Below are 20788 nucleotides of genomic sequence, written 5' to 3'. Positions count from 1 at the left end.
TGAGCCTCTAGAAAAGAAGTCTTTCGAGCTTCTTGAAAGGGAGGCTTCCGAGCCTCTTAAAAGGAGGCTTCCGATCCTCTTGAAAGGAGGATTTTGAGCCTCTAGAAAAGGAGGATTTTGAGCCGCTGGAAAGGAGGCTTCCGATCCTCTTGAAAATAGCTTCTTGGAAAGAGGCTTTCAGCCACTTGAAAGGAGGCTTCTGAGCCTCTTTAAAAAGGCTTCCGAGCCTCTTGAAAGGAGGCTACCGCATCTCTTGAAGGAGGTTTCCATGCCTCTTAAAAGGAGGCTACCAAGCCTCTTAAAAGAAGGCTTACGAGCCTCTTGAAAGGAGGCAACCGAATCACTTGAAAGGAGGCTTCTGAAGTGCCCAGGAGGGTTCCGAGCCTCTTGTAAGAAGGCCTTGGAAGTTGCTTGGAAGAAGGCTTTCGAGATGCGTAGAAGGATGCTTCTAATCCTCTTACAACGAAGCAACCGAGCATCAGTGAAAAAAAAAAATATTTTTTTCATTCGACGTTTTGCTCGTTCGATCTTTTGTTCCGCATCCCTTTATACATTGTGCATGTTGTGGAAGGCAGAATTCAATTGGGATTTATTGAACGCATTGCATGTTATGTACAATATAAATTTTTGAAATAAAAATACACAATTATCAAAACTATATCAATGAGTTTTGATTGGAATTGTAATACGTCCGCCATTACGCATTTTTGTCCGAGGTACCCCCTAGGGCCAGCGAAGGTACCCCCAGGGGTACATGTACCCCAGGTTGAGAACCGCTGGATTAGAATATGCGCTGGCCGTCGCCGAAAGTAGCAGTACTCAAGAGAAATATCCACGCAATGCTCAGACTATCGTTTCGCTTCTATCAGTGATTAGAAAAGCGTTTTGTGAAAAGAAAATCTGTTCTTCTGGCGTCGATTGCGGTCTCAGGATATCAGTGGCGGTGCTGAACTTTTATTCTTAGCGTCTTAGCGGGAAATCATCGGGCGGCCGTCGGACAGCAGCAGCAGTAAGTTTTTAACACACGGTTCAGTTTAACGTTTGATTGCTGTGAGTGATTCGAAAGACGCATTGTGGATTGAAAATCAACTCTTTTCAGGACCAGCATTTTATGAAAAGAAAGTGTTGATAGCAAACAATGGCGTAGGTACTGAAGGAAGTTTCCGTCAATATCAGAATCAGAAACGCTCGTCGGAGAGCAACACTGCAGAAACGTTGGCGTCAGTAGTAGTCAAGTGATATTCAAAATTCAGATTTTATTTCTGTTTGTAATTAGAAAGAAACATTATTGAAAACAAATCGGTTTTTCTCAGATACACTAGAGGAGGTTGAGCTGAGACGAACATAGGGGAACAGACGGCTTTGGCAGGTTTTGTTCTATTATTGGCAGGGGGGTTTTTGTCGACCGAATTTTATGAAATTTGGCCACAATATTCTTTGATATGCAAAGAATGTTTAGGCCAAATTTGAGCATAATCAGTCATAAAAAAAACCCCTGCCAATAATAGAACAAAACCTGCCAAAGCCGTCATTACCCCTACTTCAAAGTGCAAATCATAATCACTTGGCGACGCTGCAGAAGTTTTTCTCCATGGATGGCAAATCATCTGACGTTGATGTCAGAGTAGACAAAACAAATTTTCTTTCACAATTCTGATTTTGCCTGTGATTGGAAAGGCGGTTCGTATCAGAACTATCATTTCACAGGAGGTTGATTATGAGTGATGAATTTTCTGTCGTCAGATTCCAGAAAAACTTTATGCAAGTAGAAGACATATGAGCTTATAAAATATATGAGCTATAGTAAGACGCCTGTGGATTTTTATCCATCCGAAAGAACTCCAATTTCTTTCTCATTTAAATTTTTGTATATTAGGAAATAGCAGAAAAATCCCCCAAATTACCATCTAAAGCTACAGAAAAAAATGCTTTCAAAATATCTGGATCGATACAGACATATAATACGTAGTATTAGGCTCTCACTTTTCCGGAAGGATTCTTTTGATACTTCTTTCAGAAAGGCCATGTATCTTTAAGAACTATAAACACGCTAGGTTTAATTTAATATACTCACAAAACTTTGTAAAAACTTTATTTTTTTTTATCTTTAAAATATTTAAAGAATAAATACTTGCTGAGAAAACCAATTTTAAATCAGGATTTTTTTTAGAAATATGCCGATAAGCTAAGCATCCTGTGTTCCTTAAACAATTTGTCCAACATTTTATGCTGTGTCGATATTAAGACCATACAGACACTTCAGTATGCCACTAGAACTTTCTTTATCCAATCAAAATTTTAGAAATTGAATTTGTTTTCTTAGTCTGTTGCTTCTATTATTCATTCAATCAGCATTACATCAGCATGGAACCAATGTTCCTACTCCAATTTCCTAAAGTAATGATATCTGGCGCTGGAGAATCAAGAGAGCGTACTATTTTTCGTGTTTAACATTCCTGTCTTAAGATATAACAATATTGTTCGAAGTTCGAAAATTTGTTAAATAAGATTCAATGTTACGTATAGAGGGAGATGTGAATGAAGAAAACTCATTCCTGGCAGAAATTCTAGGGGGGCTAATTTGGTTCTAGGTGGGGCTATAGCCCCCTCTAGCCCCCCTGTAGTTACGCCAATGATAATCGCTGCTAGATTTAGAACATGGGCCCGACACCTTACTATAATCCAATGTTATGTGCCAACCGTTGCTGCCGATCTGCAAGACAAAGAGAATTTCTACAGCCAACTAAATGCCATCGTATATAGAATTCCGAAGGGTGATATCAAGATCTGTATGGGCGACTCCAATGTGAAGATCGTATCTGACAACTCGAGCCATTTTGTGTCTTTCGTGGCGGCTTCACAGAAAATCAAATCGACCACATCTGCATCAGCCGTAAATCGAAACGGAGCCTTCTTGATGTACGGATTAAAAGAGAGTGCCGATATCGCGTCTGATAATCCCCTCCTATCGTCAGGCACGGTGCCCCGGTAGACCGTTATTATAAAATAAAAATGTCCATCAAAACCAAGTACTGGGCTCGATTCCTGTGGTAATTCTGCACCTCTGGACCAATTTTTAAAAAAATCCCTAGGAGGAATCTCGAGAAATCTTGATTTAAAGTTTTTAATCAAGAAATTTCAAAAGAATCTAAATTTTAATTCAATAATATCCCCAAAATACCCTCAAAGCCATCCAAAAAGTGGTCCAAGTTGTTTTCAACCAGTTTGCAGATTCTTTGTTGAATGCCATTCAGATTAAAGTTTGTATTTTTTTATTGTATTCACAAATGTATTCGAGCATCAGAAGTAAAGATTGGAGTATGGAAAAAAATGATGAAAAAAACCAACAGCTTAAATATTTGTTTAAAATAGTGTAGTTGTTTAGCATTATATAAGAGGTTAGATCTTCGGCAGATGCTGTAACAATTGAATTGACGGAGCTTTATCATATTCTGAGATTTCCCCGCAAAAGAATCATCGGACTGGTAATGGCTCCAAAGATGGCGGTGAGAAAAAAAATTGACAAGCTTTGTGCATATTCTTTTGGGTTTTCGGTTACGACGAAGAAATATTAAATTTTTGAACTTTTAAAAACACCTTAAAAAAGAAACAAAATGAACCTTTGCTTATCTCCGTCACTACACATCTAGTTCGGAATTGTTAATACGATTTTATAGTTGCTCGAGAAGCGCCATGTTGAGTAAATTTATGGGTGAACCAAGTACAGATGAGGTATCAACAAATTGCATAGAGTTCACTGGAATCCCGATCTTTCGGGTTACGGCATTACTCTGCTTAAACATTACTTTCTAATTAATATGTCAATCAGCAGTTTCCGAATGATTTAAAAAAAGTGTACGCAAGATACAGCTCTTTGAAACACGAGCATGGTTTTGAAAACGCAATTGATGGCTTTGCTAGCAGCTGGAAAAAGCCGCAGCTTCCATTCACGTCAAAGTACCATATCTTGAATTATCATGTTTCTGAGTTCTGTAGAGGTACAGGAATAGGTTTTGGCTTACATATCAAACATGCTTTTTCTAGTCCGTTGATTAGAACTTTGACGAGATTTGGCAGCAAAGATCGGTTAATAAGTGCTGTGATCGAGTATAACAGCTTCTAACTACTATTATTCTACAAGAACTCTGGTCTTACTTCTCTCCATTATGAATATAAACACTAAATTAAAATTAATTTTTACCTTTCATTCTATTAAACATTGAAAGCAACACTTATACTAAACCCGAGCAAGTTAGCCATACAAACACATACTTAAGTCAGTTTGATAAGATAAGTCAGTTGTAAATATTTATAGTTCTAATAACGGCAACGCGTGCTTAGGGCCATCTTTGGCGTTGTTCAAGAGAATGGTGTGTGGCGGCGAAGGTTGAAACAAGAGCTCGCCCAGCTCTACGGCGAACCCAGTACCCAGAAGGCAGCTAAAGCTGGAAGGGTACGATGGGCAGGGCATATTTCAAGAATGCCGGACAGCAACCCTGCAAAGCTGGTGGTTACTTCCGACTGGCAGGTTCAAGAAGAATTGAAGGACATCTATCTAGGTGGATTAATCAGGGTTTTTGGTGATATTTTTGGATTCTTATATGGATTCTTTTGAAATTTCTTAACTAAAAACTTCAAATCAAGATTTCTCGAGATTCCGCCTAGGGATTTTTTTAAAAATTAGTCCAGAGGTGCAGAATTACCACAGAAATCGAGCCCTGTACTTGGTTTTGATGGACATTTTTATTTTATAATAACGGTCTACCGGGGCACCGCAGGAGGACAGAGTTGGACGACGGTTCAACACACGCTGACTGGAAGATGGTACGGTGGAACGATCCTTCGTTGAAGAACAGTTCCAGTTACTGGAGACGCGTGCTGCTGATATTCCGGAAGGTGGCAGCGTGGAAGACTAATGGGTCGCCATCAAGAATGGCTTCATCACCATCAGCGAGAATAATCTGGGCGAACTGCGCACTCAGAGAAAACAGTGTATCACCGATGAGACCCAGCTGGAGGAAGATAGAGCGAGCGCTCCTGCCAAATGAGCTTAGACATATAACTCCGCTGCAATGTGAATACACGTAGGTTGGTGACTGAGCTACGAAAACTTCGCGAGCCATTATGCGGGCGACGGTAGTGTTCGATGATTTTTCGTCATGGCGTCACGGGCAGCAAATTTGAATTATTTTCCATGGGATGACACGTCGGTTCGAATGGTTAGTTATTGATCGACCCAACTGACCAACTGAAACGCTGGTTAGAGCACTTCGAACAGCTTTCTCAAGTGTCAGCCAGGCCACCACCATCTCGGCGTGATATGCATAGGATCCGACGTATAACACGCGTCAATGCCGAAGCTCCATCACTGCTAGAGATTCAAACAGCCATTCAAAGCATGAAATCGAATAAAGCCCCAGGGGTCGATCGCATATCAGCCGAGATGCTCAATGCTGACCCCATGATATCCGCTCAACTACTGCATCTTTTATTTCGTAATATCTGGGACACCGCAACTTTCCCGGTCGACTGGATGCAAGGAATCTTAGTGAAGGTGCCTGTTTCTTCATCTCCATCTGCCATCTGTCTGGTGATGATGCGGTTTCGGAGATGCAACTTAAAACTCGCGAATCTAACTTGATTTAAAATGAAATAAAATGATTTATTCGAACAATTTTAGATGAACAAAGCCTTTATTCTAGAACCGCGACGCGATACACCTCTCGTATTGATTGCGATACGATGAGGTCAGTGTAGTGGTGGATATAAGGACCGATCAAATCCGATCGATGGCTAACTGCGTTAACGCTATTTACTTTCGTTTGATAAGAGATGGGGAGCTAATAATTTACGGGAAAGTGAGATGACAACTTTTCGCTTATGGAGCCTATCTAATAGTTGCCAGATGAATTGGCGGTCGTCAATCCGAACAGAGCCCAAAAAGGGTGACCTCACTGTATGCGATAACTAGCGAGGCATTATGTTGCTGTGTAGCGTTCCCAAAGTTCTGTGCAAAAGTTATCCTAGCCCGGATTAAGGAGATGATCGATGAATACTCAACGGCTGCAGGTGTTCATCAATAGATGCCTGCGGTATAGAATTCGGGCCTGGTGGCTTCACAACTGAATCTCGAGGTGGTGTACTTGGGCTCACTAGTGTTCACCGATACAAGGAGAAAAACTTCGTGACGGATTGGGCTGGGAATCGTACATTCTTTGGACTCCACAATATATAATTCTACCAAACGCTCTTTAGACCAGTAGTCCTCTACGGACACGAGACCTGGACGATGTTCGTGGAGAACCAACGCGCACTTGAAGTTTTCGAAAGGAAAGTGCTGCGTTCCATTTATGGTGGGGTGCAGATGATTGACGGTACATGGAGGAGGCAAATGAGCCACAAGTTGTTTCAGCTATTGGGAGAACTATCACACCGCGAAAATCGTACGACAATGGTGGGCCAGGCACGTAGCCAGAATGTTGGACAGTAACCCGACGAAAATGGTTCTCGACAACGCTCCGATGGGTACAAGAGTAAGGTAGATCGTGAAGGTGGGAGACGATTTGCGGACCCACCGCAAAATGCATGGAGCTGTGTGGAGACGACCTTTATGTACCGCAAGGGCCACTTCTGCATAAGTCTGAGAGAATAATACGAGTTCTGAATCTAACCCTTATGTACGGATTGCAAGGTTAAACCTCATCGGATATTATTAAAGAAACACACGACACAGTAAACAAAAAATTGAATGTGATTATGTTTATATATATTTCTGTTCTCTGGGATCAAGTAGCAAGATAAATTATTCACGAAAGGTATCTACAGAATGCATATTTTTCGAAAATGTTTTGGATGTCACTATCTCACCATCTACACGAATCCCTGTGCCCCACACCAAATTTAATTCTGACTATTGGCATTTTGATGAATCGTTTTGGATCAGCTGATTCTATCGTCAAGTGACAGCTCTTTTATGGAAATGACAAACGCAGGCTACGCACCAGCTGTAAACAAATAAACACATAAATAAAGAGTGACATATCCTGTTTAAAAATGCTACATTGAAACTAAGTACAAAACTGCCGTTTGCAATTGGGCCCTACAAAAAGGTTGATTTTCTAGCAAAATTGTGTCGCTCTAAGTTTGTTGTAACACGAAAAGACACGTGCGTGTATGCTAAGCATTTTGATTTTTCCTCTAATGTCGACTGATTTCATTTAATCTGGTATTATTGCTGGTAGATGAACAAAACAAACAATGAAGCTGTAGATTTGTTGAAGTTTGAAGTATCAAATTGTAATGAGCTATGTGACTACTTCATAACAATAAAGTGTGCAATTTGCTAATAATATCAGGGAACGGAAGGTTTCATAAATTTGATTTCTCTACACGCACTGTTAATTTTTATTCAAGCATTTGTTAAATAACTTCTGCTGTGTGCTCAATAGATGGTGTTCGATTATTCTTTCGACCTCAGATTATTTAGAAATAGCTGCTCTGGTTCGTTTCTGAGTCCAACATGGTTGTAAGGATAGAGATCGTGCACAGGTTCTATGCGATATTTTAGCGAATATTTCTCTTTTGATAAATCGTTTATGCTAAAGTTGCTAAAAACTAACTCTCACTGAAAATTATCATTTTGTAACTTACATTACCCTCGTTTTGCATATCATTTCTTTTTATTTTTACAGGTTTTATTAGGTACTTTCACATAACAGGGAAAAATATTCTTTTCATATTACCTTTATTTGTTGCTCTGTCGCCTCTTCCCTACAGTAGCTGTAGAAGAAATTCGATGTTACTATATTAAAGTTAATTTCGACATGAATTATCGGCTTTGGATCAAGGAATAGAAATCTCAAGTTCTTTTTCTCGTTTTAGCTACATGTTCGAAGTATTATATAGATTGCATTCCTACGTTAATCTCCTATCTTTGATTTGTTATTGTTGAATCTTTACTGTTTTACTATCGTGAAACTAAGGGCTTGTGACATGTTATAAAGCTATTTTGATGACATGTCTCTGGTTGATAATCTTAATAACAAGTCACATGTTCGTTATCTGAACAAAATGAATAATCTCCTTGACTTTTTAATGTTTGTGATTTACCTTGTAAGTTCTGGTTTAATTTCGTCGTAGGCTCCCTAATCCCCATGCACTCTATAAGTATAAAAACATATTCTTTGCTTTTTCAAAAGATAAAAAAGTAATTAGTTTTTTTTCCCTTGAAACATTTTCTACACTCAAAAAGGTAAAATCTTAAATATACAAAAATAAACACAACTTTGGTTCATAATGCTAAAACTTAATCAACGTGTTGTTTCCTTTTGCATTGACTTCTTCATTAGGGCTACAGATAACTCTAAGTGTTTTTTTTTGTTTGAATTCAAACAGATCGCTTTCAGCGTTCCCGTAAATACATGTTTCTATTTTGTGTACATCAGGATGATAATTGTTTTTCACATGTTGTATACGATATAATAGTAAAATGGTATGGTGAATCCAGGGTAGAAAAAAACGGTTGTAAGAACAACCGCAAAGAAGCGGAAAGGCAACAGAAACGGCAGGATTTGACAGTAAAAGCTAAAACCCCGAACGCAATTCAGAGGAATGGCGATGGAAACGGAAAATATGACAGAAAATAAATGGGCTAACTGTCAAATTTTCCGTTTGCGTCGCATTCCATTGTATTGCGTTTGGGGCTTTAAGGCCTGAAAGGAGGCTTCCGAGTCTCTTGAAAGGAGGCTTCCGAGCCTCTTGAAAGGAGAGTTAGCAACGGCGCGACCCGCTCCCGCCACAACCGCCTTATCAGCCAAATCCCACGTTCACACCATGCGACAGCTATCTCTTTGTTTACGTCATAGTCAGCACTTTCTCGGAAACCATATAGATTGCAAAAACTCAGAACTGCAACGGACCACCCAAAAGCAGAGTCAATATTATCAGCATAAACATAAACATCAGGAACCTTCCTTTTAGCTATAAGTAAAATTGTAAATTAGTCTTAAGTGATATAATAATAATAAAGAAGCAAGCAAGCTCCAATAAAATATTTTTTTTAGTAGAACCTTAGGTAGATTTATTAACTGGCGCCCGAATAGGGACCAGGAGTAGTGCAAGTAAAAAGTGAAGTTAAAGTGATTTAGAGACAACTTAGTTGATCCAACGTTAGAGTTGCGTGGACGCTAAGTCGAAAGAAACACCATATCACCAGGAACCAGTGATCTGTTGATATCACAACGCCTGACTTCACTCCGAATCTTATCCGGATCGCCAGCGCCACCAGTAGACCAGGACGGCTAACCACTCGCTCTGGCTGAAAAGGATCACGATACCGTACTGAGAAGGAAGAAGACACGCTTCTGGTCCCAACCCAACGAGTCTCTACCGTACCCGGCGGAGTTGGGTAAAAGGAGGTAATAGGATTTCATACCAACGGACACGCGATCCCGAATCTTCAACGTCCTTCCGATGAAGACCCAGGAGTTGAGATACCAAATCCCGCAGTCGAACGGCATACCGTGCGATGTTCGTGATTTATTTGTAAGTACCAATAAAATAATACTAGTGAAAAACATAAATCAAATCAACCAAAATAAGTGACAAGTGATCAATAAAAAAAAAACAGAAAAGTTACAAAATATAAGTAGATATATAAAAAGTGATAAAGTGAAAGTTTTTAAATAAAAAATACAAAATTGAAGATCTAATAAACCAATTTGAAAGATTTAATTTAGAAATGGAGCCAAACCAACTCCAAGCCCTCCTTGATAGAATTTCCGCACTAGAACTTGCTAATGCGCCTCAAGCCACAACCGATACCTCTGATCCCCCATTGTATTTGACAAACGCGAATGGTTCCCCCATTTATCCGGATTCTATTGAAAAGATTCCAGACTTAGTGAAAGATCTACCCATCTTTACAGGAGATCCTAGTGAGTTAAACATTTGGATTCGCGACGCAGAAGGATTAGTTAAACTCTATGCACCAAACCAGAATAGCTCGATCGAAAAAAGAAACAAGTTTCATGTGATCTGTAAAACAATTAGTAGAAAAATTCGTGGTGAAGCAAATGATGCACTAGTAGCATCAAACGTAAACATAAACTGGCACCTTATAAAGAAGACTCTTGTTACCTATTACGGAGAGAAGAGAGATCTAGGTACACTAGACTATCAACTTTCCAGTAGTAGTCAGAAGGGAAGGTCACTAGAAGATTTCTACGACGAAATCAACAAAATTCTCTCACTTATTTCGAATTGTGTTGCTACGGATGAGCAATTCGCACATCCAGAAGCCGCTAAATCCATTCTTTCTCTTTACAATAGAAAGGCAATAGATGCATTCGTGCGAGGCCTAGATGGTGAAGTAGGAAAGTTTTTGAAAAATGCAAATGTGGATTAACTTGCAACCGCCTACTCATATTGTATAACGTTCCAAAATATGGAATTCCGAATAAAAATCAAATTGTCCTAAAACTTTCGATCCTACTCCAGGACCACGCAATCAAATACCTCAACCACATCCACCAAGATTACCACCGAGACCGATACATAATTCACGCATTCCAATTAGACCAAATTTCATCCCTAACTACCTTCCGAAACCTATATCATTTGTTCAACAATTCCCACAGCGAAATTACATACCACCGATGCAATTCCCACGGAATCCTCCATTCCCAAATAATCAATTCGGTAATCCTTCGCCTAGAAATCCATTCCACAAACCACTAGATAAACCAGTTCCCATGGAAGTTGACCCATCGATAAGATCAAGGCAAGTCAATTACGGTAATCGCCCTACCGGACCTCCTTGGAAAAGACCAAGACAATTCAACATTGTAACCGAAGCCCAACAACTGGAACAGCCCCAAGAATTCGACGATGCTCCAGAAATCCAACTTGATGAATATTTACAACTCCCGTATGAGAACGACAACGAATCATCTTTCGAGAGATATCTACGGAACACCGAACCGCAAGAATACGCAACCGAGGAAGATCTTGCAGAACTGAATTTCCAAAATCTGTCACGCAGTATAATTAAATTTTCCAAAGCAAAGTTTTCCAAACCCTATTCAGACATTGATGTTAAATTTTTCCAATGGATCAATTAAAGACATTCGATGCAATTATTGGACACGATACATTGAAAGAACTCAATTCAATGATCGACACTTTTGAAGCAAAATTTATAATTAATAAACAACATGTTATTCCTCTACTACAGTATCAATTGCAGCAGGTAAATAAAATTTAAGTTAGAGACGACCGTTTGAAGAACAATGAAAAACGACTATTGAAAAATGTTTCAATGAAATTTCAGGACCTATTCCAACCAGCCGATGAAAAACTACCATTTACAACAAGGATAAAAGCAGAAATCAGGACAACCGACAATAACCCAATATATTCCAAACCCTACCCTTACCCACAGGCATTAAAGGATGAAGTCGAAAGACAAATCACGAAACTACTCAACGATGGAATCATCAGACCGTCCAAATCACCATATAATTCCCCAATATGGATAGTTCAGAAGAAAATGGACGCTTCAAACGAGAAGAAATACCGTATAGTTATCGACTACCGGAAACTAAATAGCAAAACCATCAGTGATAAGTATCCAATCCCAGACACATCAACTGTTCTAGCAAACTTAGGCAAAAGTAATTACTTCTCAACCTTGGATCTTGCATCAGGTTTTCATCAAGTTCCAATGTCCGAGCAAGACATAGAAAAAAACACATTTTCCATAAACAATGGCAAATACGAATTTGTCCGCATGCCATTCGGACTAAAAAATGCCCCAGGTATATTTCAACGTGTTATGGACGATGTTCTTCGCGAACATATTGGAAAAATATGCTACGTTTATATTGACGATACATATTATTATTTTTGGAGATACTTTGGAGAAACATTTACAAAATCTTGAAAATTTTATTCAAAACCTTGAAAAGTGCGAACTTTCGCATCCAGCCAGATAAGTCCGAGTTTTTGAAAAACGATGTAGAATTTTTAGGATTCATTGTCAGCAAAAATGGTTTAAAACCAAACCCAAAGAAAATAGAAGCTATTCAAAGATACCCACAACCTAAATCATAAGGAACTACAAATGTTCCTAGGACTCGCAGGTTATTACAGAAGATTTATCAAAGATTACGCAAAACTAGCAAAACCCTTGACAAACCTTCTAAGAGGGGAGGATGGCCACCGCCGTATATCCAAACACGAATTCAAAAACTTCAAAATAAATTTTGACGACGAACAAATCCAAGCTTTTAACGTAATTAGAAACATTTTATCCTCGGATGATGTTCTAATATCCCCAGACTTCACAAAACCTTTTATCTTGACAACAGATGCTTCTGACAAAGCATTAGGAGCAGTTTTATCTCAACTAACTCAAGACGGAGAAAGACCGATATCCTTTATATCCAAATCACTATCCAGGACAGAAGAGAACTATGCTACTAACGAAAAAGAGTTACTTGCAATAGTTTGGTCTTTGAAATCATTTAGAAATTTTATATACGGAGCTAAAATTACCATCTACACAGATCACATGCCCTTAACCTTTGCCATCTCACCTGAAAACGTAAATGCCAAGCTAAAATGTTGGACAGCCTATATTGAAGAACACAACTATAAAATGTTTTATAGAAAAGGTAATTCAAACATTGTAGCCGATGCATTATCACGAGTGCTAATTAATTCCTTAACCCCCACCGTTCGGGGGTAGCAGGGACTTTGTCCAAGGGCTTGACGACCCCTCCCCATGGTCACTGCGAGTTAGACCGGTACCATCGTCCCTAACCCCTAATCCCAAGGCGTCAAGCGACCCGTGCCGAGGGGATGCATGGCCAGGGGGGTGAAATAATAAGCTAGGCCTTTAACGGAGCCTGTGGGGTACCTGGGCACCCTCCACAGTAATTGTCCCTTACCGCGTCATGCCGAGCAACTCGTGGGACCAAAATGGAAAACCAAGTCAATTCTTCAAATAGTGGTAGTAGTGTAGGCGACAACCCCTTCGCAAGAGGTGGGTTGTTCAGGTCTCCGCCTAGGAGGCCAGAGGCAATAGTCGGTAGCTCAGTGCGCAGCGCCAGCGTGGGTCACTTAACCTTCATCTCGGCTAAATAAACGCCGGTAGGGGTTATTGACGGCCCACGGCTTGTGGAGGCGATGAACCGCAAAAGCGATGGGCTTTCGGCCTTAGAGGTGGCGACGGAACAGCTGGACGCCATCATCGACTTTACGTCATCGAAGCATAATATCATTAAGGACCTCAAGAGGAGCTTGCAGAAACTTCGAAAGTCGATGCTGGACGCCAAGCTGGAGAGGGTGGTCGGGACGGCCAAGTGTAAACCCGTGAAATCCGTGGAGTCGAGGTCTACCCAGACTGAGGCCCAAGGATTCGCGGACTCGGGCAAGGTCGAATCGACCGAAGGCGTGCCAGCGAAGACGGTGGTACCAAAGTCTACCCAGACTGAGGCTCAAGTATTTGCGGGTACGTCGGGGGTGACTGCTCCAACGGAGCAGACACAAAAACGGGGGAGACAGTCTCCAGGGGATGAGCTCCCTGGGGGTCGCTCCAAAACGCGGAGGGTTACTACCCCGAACAAGGGTAGTGGGGCTGGGAAGCTGAACCCCGGCCAGGTACCTCCAAAACCGGGGGAGGAAGGACCTGGAAAGGTCCGTCCACCCAGGAAAGACGGTGGTAAGGGGTTACGGCAGGCTGAGAGCTCTCAGCCGCACCAGACCAGGGAAATAGAGGGGGATGACGCCTCCTGGACCCTGGTCAAGAACAAGAGGAAACCGAAGACGTCAAGGGCCGAAAAGAAGGCCCAGGCGAATGAGGGTAGCAAGAAGTCTAGGGTAGGCGCCAATCGCTCCAGGGGCGATGCCCTAGTCATCACGGCGGACGAGGCTAAGAACTCGGACGTCTTGAAGGCAATGAGGAGTGACGTCAAGTTCGGTGAACTCGGCGCCGACGTACGTCGAATAAGACGTACCCGGATGGGTGAGATGATCCTCGAGCTGAAGCGGGGCGTCTCGCAAAAGGGGGCCGCCTACAAGAAGTTGGCGGAGGAGGTCCTAGGCGAGACGGTCAAGGTGAGGGCACTCATGACGGAGGTGAATCTAAGGGTTAAAGACCTGGACGAGATCACCGAAGTCGAATAGCTCGTCACGGCACTGCGGCGACAGTGTGAAGTGGAGACGCCCACCGCAGCCGTTCGGCTACGGAAAGGTCCGGCAGGGACGCAGGTAGCATTGGTTTGGCTACCGACAACCCGAAGTTTGCTTCAAGTGCCTGGAACCGGGGCACAAGCAATGGGACTGCAAAGGCCCTGGCAGAAGCAATCTCTGCCGACGCTGCGGATTGGAGGGACATAAGGCACAATGCTGCACGAACCCTCCCAATTGTTTGATTTGTTCCAGCAAAGCTGTGAACAGCAAGCACCCCTTGGGGGGTTCGATGTGCCCGGCGCTTAAGCGTGCTGCAAAATCACAGTGCAGGTAACGCAGCTGGCTTGCTCGGCCTCGCCCGAGTGTTTGGTGTGCGCAGGTTTAGAGGAAACGGTGGAACACGTGTTGTTCGTGTGCTCACGTTTTCGCGCAATGCGTGACCACATGCTTGCCACATGTGGTCTGGACACTACCCCGAACAACCTAGTTCGGAGGATGTGTAAAGATGAAGTTGGCTGGAACGCCGTTTTATCGGCTATCGCCCAAATCGTCTCGGAGCTGCACAGAAGGTGGCGCGTGACTCAAGGATGGCTAGTTCAGGCGCAAATAAGAGGTGGTCCAAGGGATCGGAGTCGGCTTCATGGGTCATACCGGTGGTCATGCTCTGTGGTCGAACTCGATCCTTTTATCGAACAAGTGGCCGCGCGAAGAATAACATAGTATCGTCGCTTTCGCGGCGTCGGTCAACCGGGCGGGTTCCGAGCCCGAGGACGGAAAGGGGTCCTCGTCAAGGCTGGGGCAGGCGTAGGTACCGCGTCTGCAAGTCTCTCTGTGTGCTGGCGAATAGGCCCTATCGCAGAAAGGTCAATTTGGGGTGCACGCGGCATCATCATTCTTGATACCAGTCGTGCTGAGGGAAGTAGGCGCGAAGTCGACTCTTCCCACCTTCCGAGGACATAGGACGTGGTAAGGCCACCTGGAAAGCCGGTAATGCGCTGGCACGATACCATGGTGTTCTTCTAAAACAGTGAGTCACGAAGTTCGATGCTGCAAGGACACGCAGCTAACCTCGAGGGTGCGTTGTGCACTGGCCCCCCTTTGAAGCATTACTTTCTGGTTGTACCGAAGGGACTATGGGCTTGGCGGCAATGGAAACGGTTTAGCGGGTTGGGGATGTAGTCCTGCCTCCCTCGTTTGCTATTGGAGGTGATCCCTAACCCAGCACTTCCTGGACAACCCAGGATGTCTGTTGAGCAGATTCCCCCTCCATTGCTTAGGAAAAAAAAACCCACCGTTAATTCTGCCGAAAACGATGACAACTGTTATATACCTGTTAAATATCTTTTAATTAGTCGTCTGAGTACACGCGACCGCTTACGTAAAGGCAATCAAACTCATCAAATGCTTTAGCCAAGCAAGCCTTTGGCACAACAGAGTGCGATTGAATTCGCATTCTATACCGTCCCGCCCAGTCCGTTACTGGGGGGCATGGAGTGCAATCCTCTCGTTTAATAAACAATGTGCACTCGCTTGACTGTGGATATACAACAGTAAAGCACATGTGGAGATTGGACAAATCAAGCATCCGAAAGATATTCAATTTGCAAAAAAGAGAGCTAACCGCGGTGGAGGTTGGTACTCGGACTCTGATGGCTTTTCCGCAAACGTGACCTTTAAGTGGTCTTGTTGTGTAGGGGTTATCACGCCTATCTAGAGAGTAGGAGGTTGAGGGTTCGAGTCCCTCCAAGACATGTGGATTCTTTTTCGCAAATTTCATATCAATTTGTCCATTTCGAAACATATGCTGTGCATATGCACAGCCAAGATATTTAACAAAAAAATGGTTTTCGTACGGCCGAGTTGCCGAATAATATGCAATTAATTGTGTTATATACCTTCCACCGAAACACCTGTAAACGCATTCAAGAACCAATTAATTTTCCGAACAGAACCACAGTCAGATTATAAATTTTCAATACATTTTGGTAGATACAAAAGGCATATATTTTCAGAACCTAGCTTTAACAAAGAGATTCTTAAACAAAAACTTGTAGAATATCTTTTGCCAAATACCATAAACGGAATTATGACCAGTGAACCCATAATGGGACTAATCCAAGAAATTTATAAAGAAACCTTTAATCCCCGAATGATACGAGCACGATTTTCCCAAAGATTAGTAGAAGACATACATAACGAGAACGATCAAATTAAGAAAATCAAAGAAGTTCACAGTTATGCACATAGAAACGCCACTGAAAACGTTGCACAACTAATTCGAAATTGTTATGTCCCAGGAATTAATAGACAAACTAGAGATTTTATAAAAACATGCGAAATCTGTAAAACTGAAAAATATGATAGACATCCACAACAAATCCTACCAGTTAAAACACCTGTACCTCAATACCCAGGAGAAATCATACACCTTGATATATTTGTTTTTAACCAAACCACACTATTCCTATCATCAATCGATAAATTATCTAAATTCATAAAATTGAAACCAATCAAATCAAGATCTATAGCACATATTCAGGGACCACTGTTAGAATTATTATATGATTGAGACATACCAGCAATGATTGAGACATACCAGCAATGATTGTAATGGACAACGAAACAAGCCTCACATCCGACGTTGTAGAGCAACAGATCAAAAACTTAGGAATTAACATATTTAAAACACCTGTCCATCACTCTGAAACTAACGGACAGATAGAGCGAGTCCATTCAACAATTAGAGAAATTATACGATGTTCCCGAAATACAAGCCCAAATTTGTCATTGAACGATAAAATTTTACTAGCAGTACACAAATACAATAACACAATACACTCTGTAACCAAAGATATACCCAAGAATATTTACACAGGCGTTAATATAGATAACTTATTACTACCAGACTTCGCACAACAAAAGCAAGAAAATCTTGATAGAATTATTAAAATGTATGAAAAGAAAAACACTAACATCACAGACCCCATGTATTATGATTACGAACCAGGAAGCTATGCATTTGAAAAAAATAATAGTGTTTACAAAAGAGACCCACGTTATAAGAAAATCAAAATAAGAGAAAATCACAAAACACATGTAATAGATGAACACGGAAGAAAAAAATAACTGAAACCATTTGTTGTAAGACAGAAAAGATTGGACGCAATCGGCACTGTTTGGAAATGGTTAGCAGGAAATCCCGACGCCGAGGACCTGCGAGTAATCAACTCAGCAATCAACGCGCTAGTTACCCAGAACAATAAGCAGATATTCATCAACGAAGCTATTGATAAACGTATACAAGAGATTACAGACATCACCAACCAAGTTTTAAGAATCGAGAACGAACGTGCTAAAAACCACTCCATAGAAATAAACCAACTGATAGTGCTTTCGAACCTCGACTCACTACAATCACAGGTAGAGACTTTAGAAGAAGCGATACTTATGGCGAAACACGGAATACCTAGTAGCAAACTACTATCTATGCAGGATTTTAGAACCATTGCCGCCTTCCTAGAAAGCAATGACGTGCATATATCATCATTTGAAGAATTACTATCACAAGCCAAGACACAGGTTATGCTCAACCACACACATATCATATACATGTTGAAAGTACCACAGTTGTCTACTACTATGTATGAATACAACTATGTAGATTCTATATTCAGATCAGGAAAACGCATCTCACTCAACAGAAATTTTCTACTCAGAAATTTCAGCTACGTTTATGCTATGAAAGAACCTTGCGAAGAATCGAACAATTACTTCCTATGTGAAAATTCGCAACTTGATCATGCCAACGAATGCATACATAAACTAATCCGAGGGCAACACTCAAATTGTACCTTCGAAAAGGTTTACTCCACAGGACTTATAAAAAGGATAAATGATGGAACAATCCTTATTAACAACGCTTTTGCAGAAGTAACTTCTAACTGCACCAACTCTAGTCAACCACTCAATGGATCATATTTAATTCAATTCACTAGTTGTGATTTACATATCAATGGCGAACTTTACTCCAATTACGACATTACCATACCAGGAAGAGCATATTACCCAACTACAGGTCTACGTGTAGGAGAAATACACACGATAGATGATCCCCCTGCAGCACTAGAAACATTGAAACTGCAAAATCATTCACTCACCTGGAAACTCAACCTATTTGGAGGAATTGGATTTTCAACGGTAACTATAATCATAAGCTCAATAGCAGTATTCTATTATCTTTTTAGAATGAAACGCCAGACAAGCATGAAGGTAATATTCGACAAACATGCGGAAAGCATCATAATGGAAAATATTGAACCTACAATATCGTCAGAAACGCTAGAGACCAAGCCACCTGTTGAAGAGGAAAAAGAACTATCTGAAACTAGAAAAAAAGAACTTCAATTATTTTTCAACAGGAGTTAGCGACGGCGCGACCCGCTTACGCCACAACCGCCTTATCAGCCAAATCCCACGTTCACACCATGCGACAGCTATCTCTTTGTTTACGTCATAGTCAGCACTTTCTCGGAAACCATATAGATTGCCAAAACTCAGAACTGCAACGGACCACCCAAAAGCAGACTCAACATTATCAGCATAAACATAAACATCCGATTGATCCCTCTCATAAGTTCCCATCAGGAACCTTCCTTTTAGCTATAAGCAGAATTGTAAATTAGTCTTAAGTGAACCGTCAATAAAGAAGGAGCAAGCTCCAATAAAATATTTTTTTTAGTAGAACCTTAGGTAGATTTATTAACTGGAGGCATCCGAGCCTCTTGAAAGGAGGCATCCGAGCCTCTGGAAAGGAGCCTTCCGAGCCTTTTAAATAAAGAAAAAGAAAGAAAGTTTGAAGAAAAAAGCACAAAAGAGACTTCTGGGCCTCTTGAAAGAAGGTTTCCGAACATCTTGAAAGAAGGTTTTCGGTCTCTTGAAAATAAGCTTCAGGGCCTCTGAAAAGGAGGCTTCCAGACCTCTTGAAAGGAGGATTCCGAGCCTTTTGAGCCTCCGAGCCCCTTGAAAGGAGTCCTCCGAGAAGCGTTGAAGGATGCTGCCAATACTCTTGCAACGAAGCAACTGAGCTTTCCGGAAAAAAGCGTTCATGCCTCGCCAACGGAGGCTTCCGAACCTGTAGACTCTAGATTATAGTTCGGAAGCGTATTTTTAACATATTATTCAGTAGTTTGTTTGAATCAAGTAGATTGCACAGGAGATTTTTAAAATTAGTTTATTAGACGTTTTGTCCTTTTGTCCCACAGCCCTTCATGCACTGTGCTGGTTGTGAAGAGTAGGATTCAATATGCCTTGATTTGCAAACAATCTTATATATAAAAATGAAATGGTCTGTGTTCGTATCCGCATAACTCAAAAACGGCTGGCTAGATTTTCTATATTTCTCCAGCAAATATGTTCGTAATCCTTTCCGACGGGTTTATATAATATTTCCTCATGCTAAAATCACGGGTAAAGTTGACTAAACAATGAAAAACTAAAATTAAGTATCGTATGGAAATTTTGCATGGGCACTTCACAGCACGCATTTTCGCCTACTATGCAGGACAACGTCTGCCGGGTCGACTAGTGTTTAATAAATTAAAAACATTACACAATTATAAAAAGTTTATCGATAAGTTTCGATTAAAAATGTTATTCATCCGCCATTACGCATTTTTGTCCAATGTACCCCCTGGGCCCGGCGAAGGTACTCCCAGGGGTACTGTACCCCAGGTTGAGAACCACTGAACTACATGGACGACCACATTTCTCACCCTGCCGGCTACCCGCTATTCGCTGATGGCCGAAGTCATAGTTCTGCTGGCTATCGCGGTGTAATTATCATCGAGTTGACTTCGATTGCCTTTCCATGCCCGTGCCATTGATATACTCACAGTCATCAAATTCGATGGTCAACTATAAAGATAGTTTGTTTTCATCATCGACACTGCGAAGTTCGAAAACGGGGTGAGTAGGATTTTCACAGAAACCCTAAACAATTTTCTAGGACAAGAACATCTCAGGTTCATCGTTCGGCCGATGCTTGGCTCTCCGATCCTCCGATGAAATTGTAAATTCGTTGATTCAACACATTTCCTAACAAATAACCTCAACACACACAAATGCCATTTTATGGAACTCATTAGTCATATCGACTCCTTCAACAGTTGAAAAACAATTCTCATCCTCGACTGCACCGTTTTATTGTGGAAAGAGCTAAAAATTGGCAAAACTGTCACGACTCGGTGGCGTCAAACCCACACTCCTGCGTAATTGTGATTATTTGTCTAACCGGTCTAACCTCGTGTTCACATCATTCCACCACCACCAACGTTCGCACTGGGACTGGCAGCTGGTGCAGTGGCGGTAGTGGTGGTGGTGGTGATTGTGCTGCTACCGCTGCTGCTGCTAACACCGCTGGATGGCACCGCTATCGTCGCCGGTTGTCGACTTGTAGGCGCTATCGGTTGCTTCGGCTCCGATTCGCTGCCCGCCGTCTGCGACGTTGACTGAGTCGGTGAACTGTCGAACAATTGGTGCAGCTTCGAAATGGTGTCCTTGTCAGCCTACGGAACAGTGTTCAATTGTTTGCAAAAAA

The 20788-nt window shown here is 41.6% G+C and overlaps 1 protein-coding gene across 2 annotated transcripts in view; it reads right to left on the bottom strand.

Annotated features, from left to right (window-relative positions):
- Positions 1 to 6744: 6744 nt before the first annotated feature.
- The window catches only part of LOC134210584 (myosin heavy chain, embryonic smooth muscle isoform), a 90125-nt gene continuing 76081 nt past the window's right edge, over positions 6745 to 20788 (bottom strand). For both annotated transcript variants that reach the window (XM_062686696.1, XM_062686697.1), the window contains one exon: positions 6745 to 20756. In XM_062686696.1, coding sequence (XP_062542680.1) covers positions 20499 to 20756 — 258 coding nt within the window. In that variant the 3' untranslated portion in view covers positions 6745 to 20498. The remainder of the gene's footprint in view (positions 20757 to 20788) is intronic.

Source organism: Armigeres subalbatus, chromosome 2 (assembly GCF_024139115.2).
Source record: "Armigeres subalbatus isolate Guangzhou_Male chromosome 2, GZ_Asu_2, whole genome shotgun sequence".
Taxonomy (NCBI): domain Eukaryota; kingdom Metazoa; phylum Arthropoda; class Insecta; order Diptera; family Culicidae; genus Armigeres; species Armigeres subalbatus.
The sequence above is the reverse complement of the archived record's forward strand: the minus strand, read 5'-3'. Positions and strand labels throughout refer to the sequence as shown.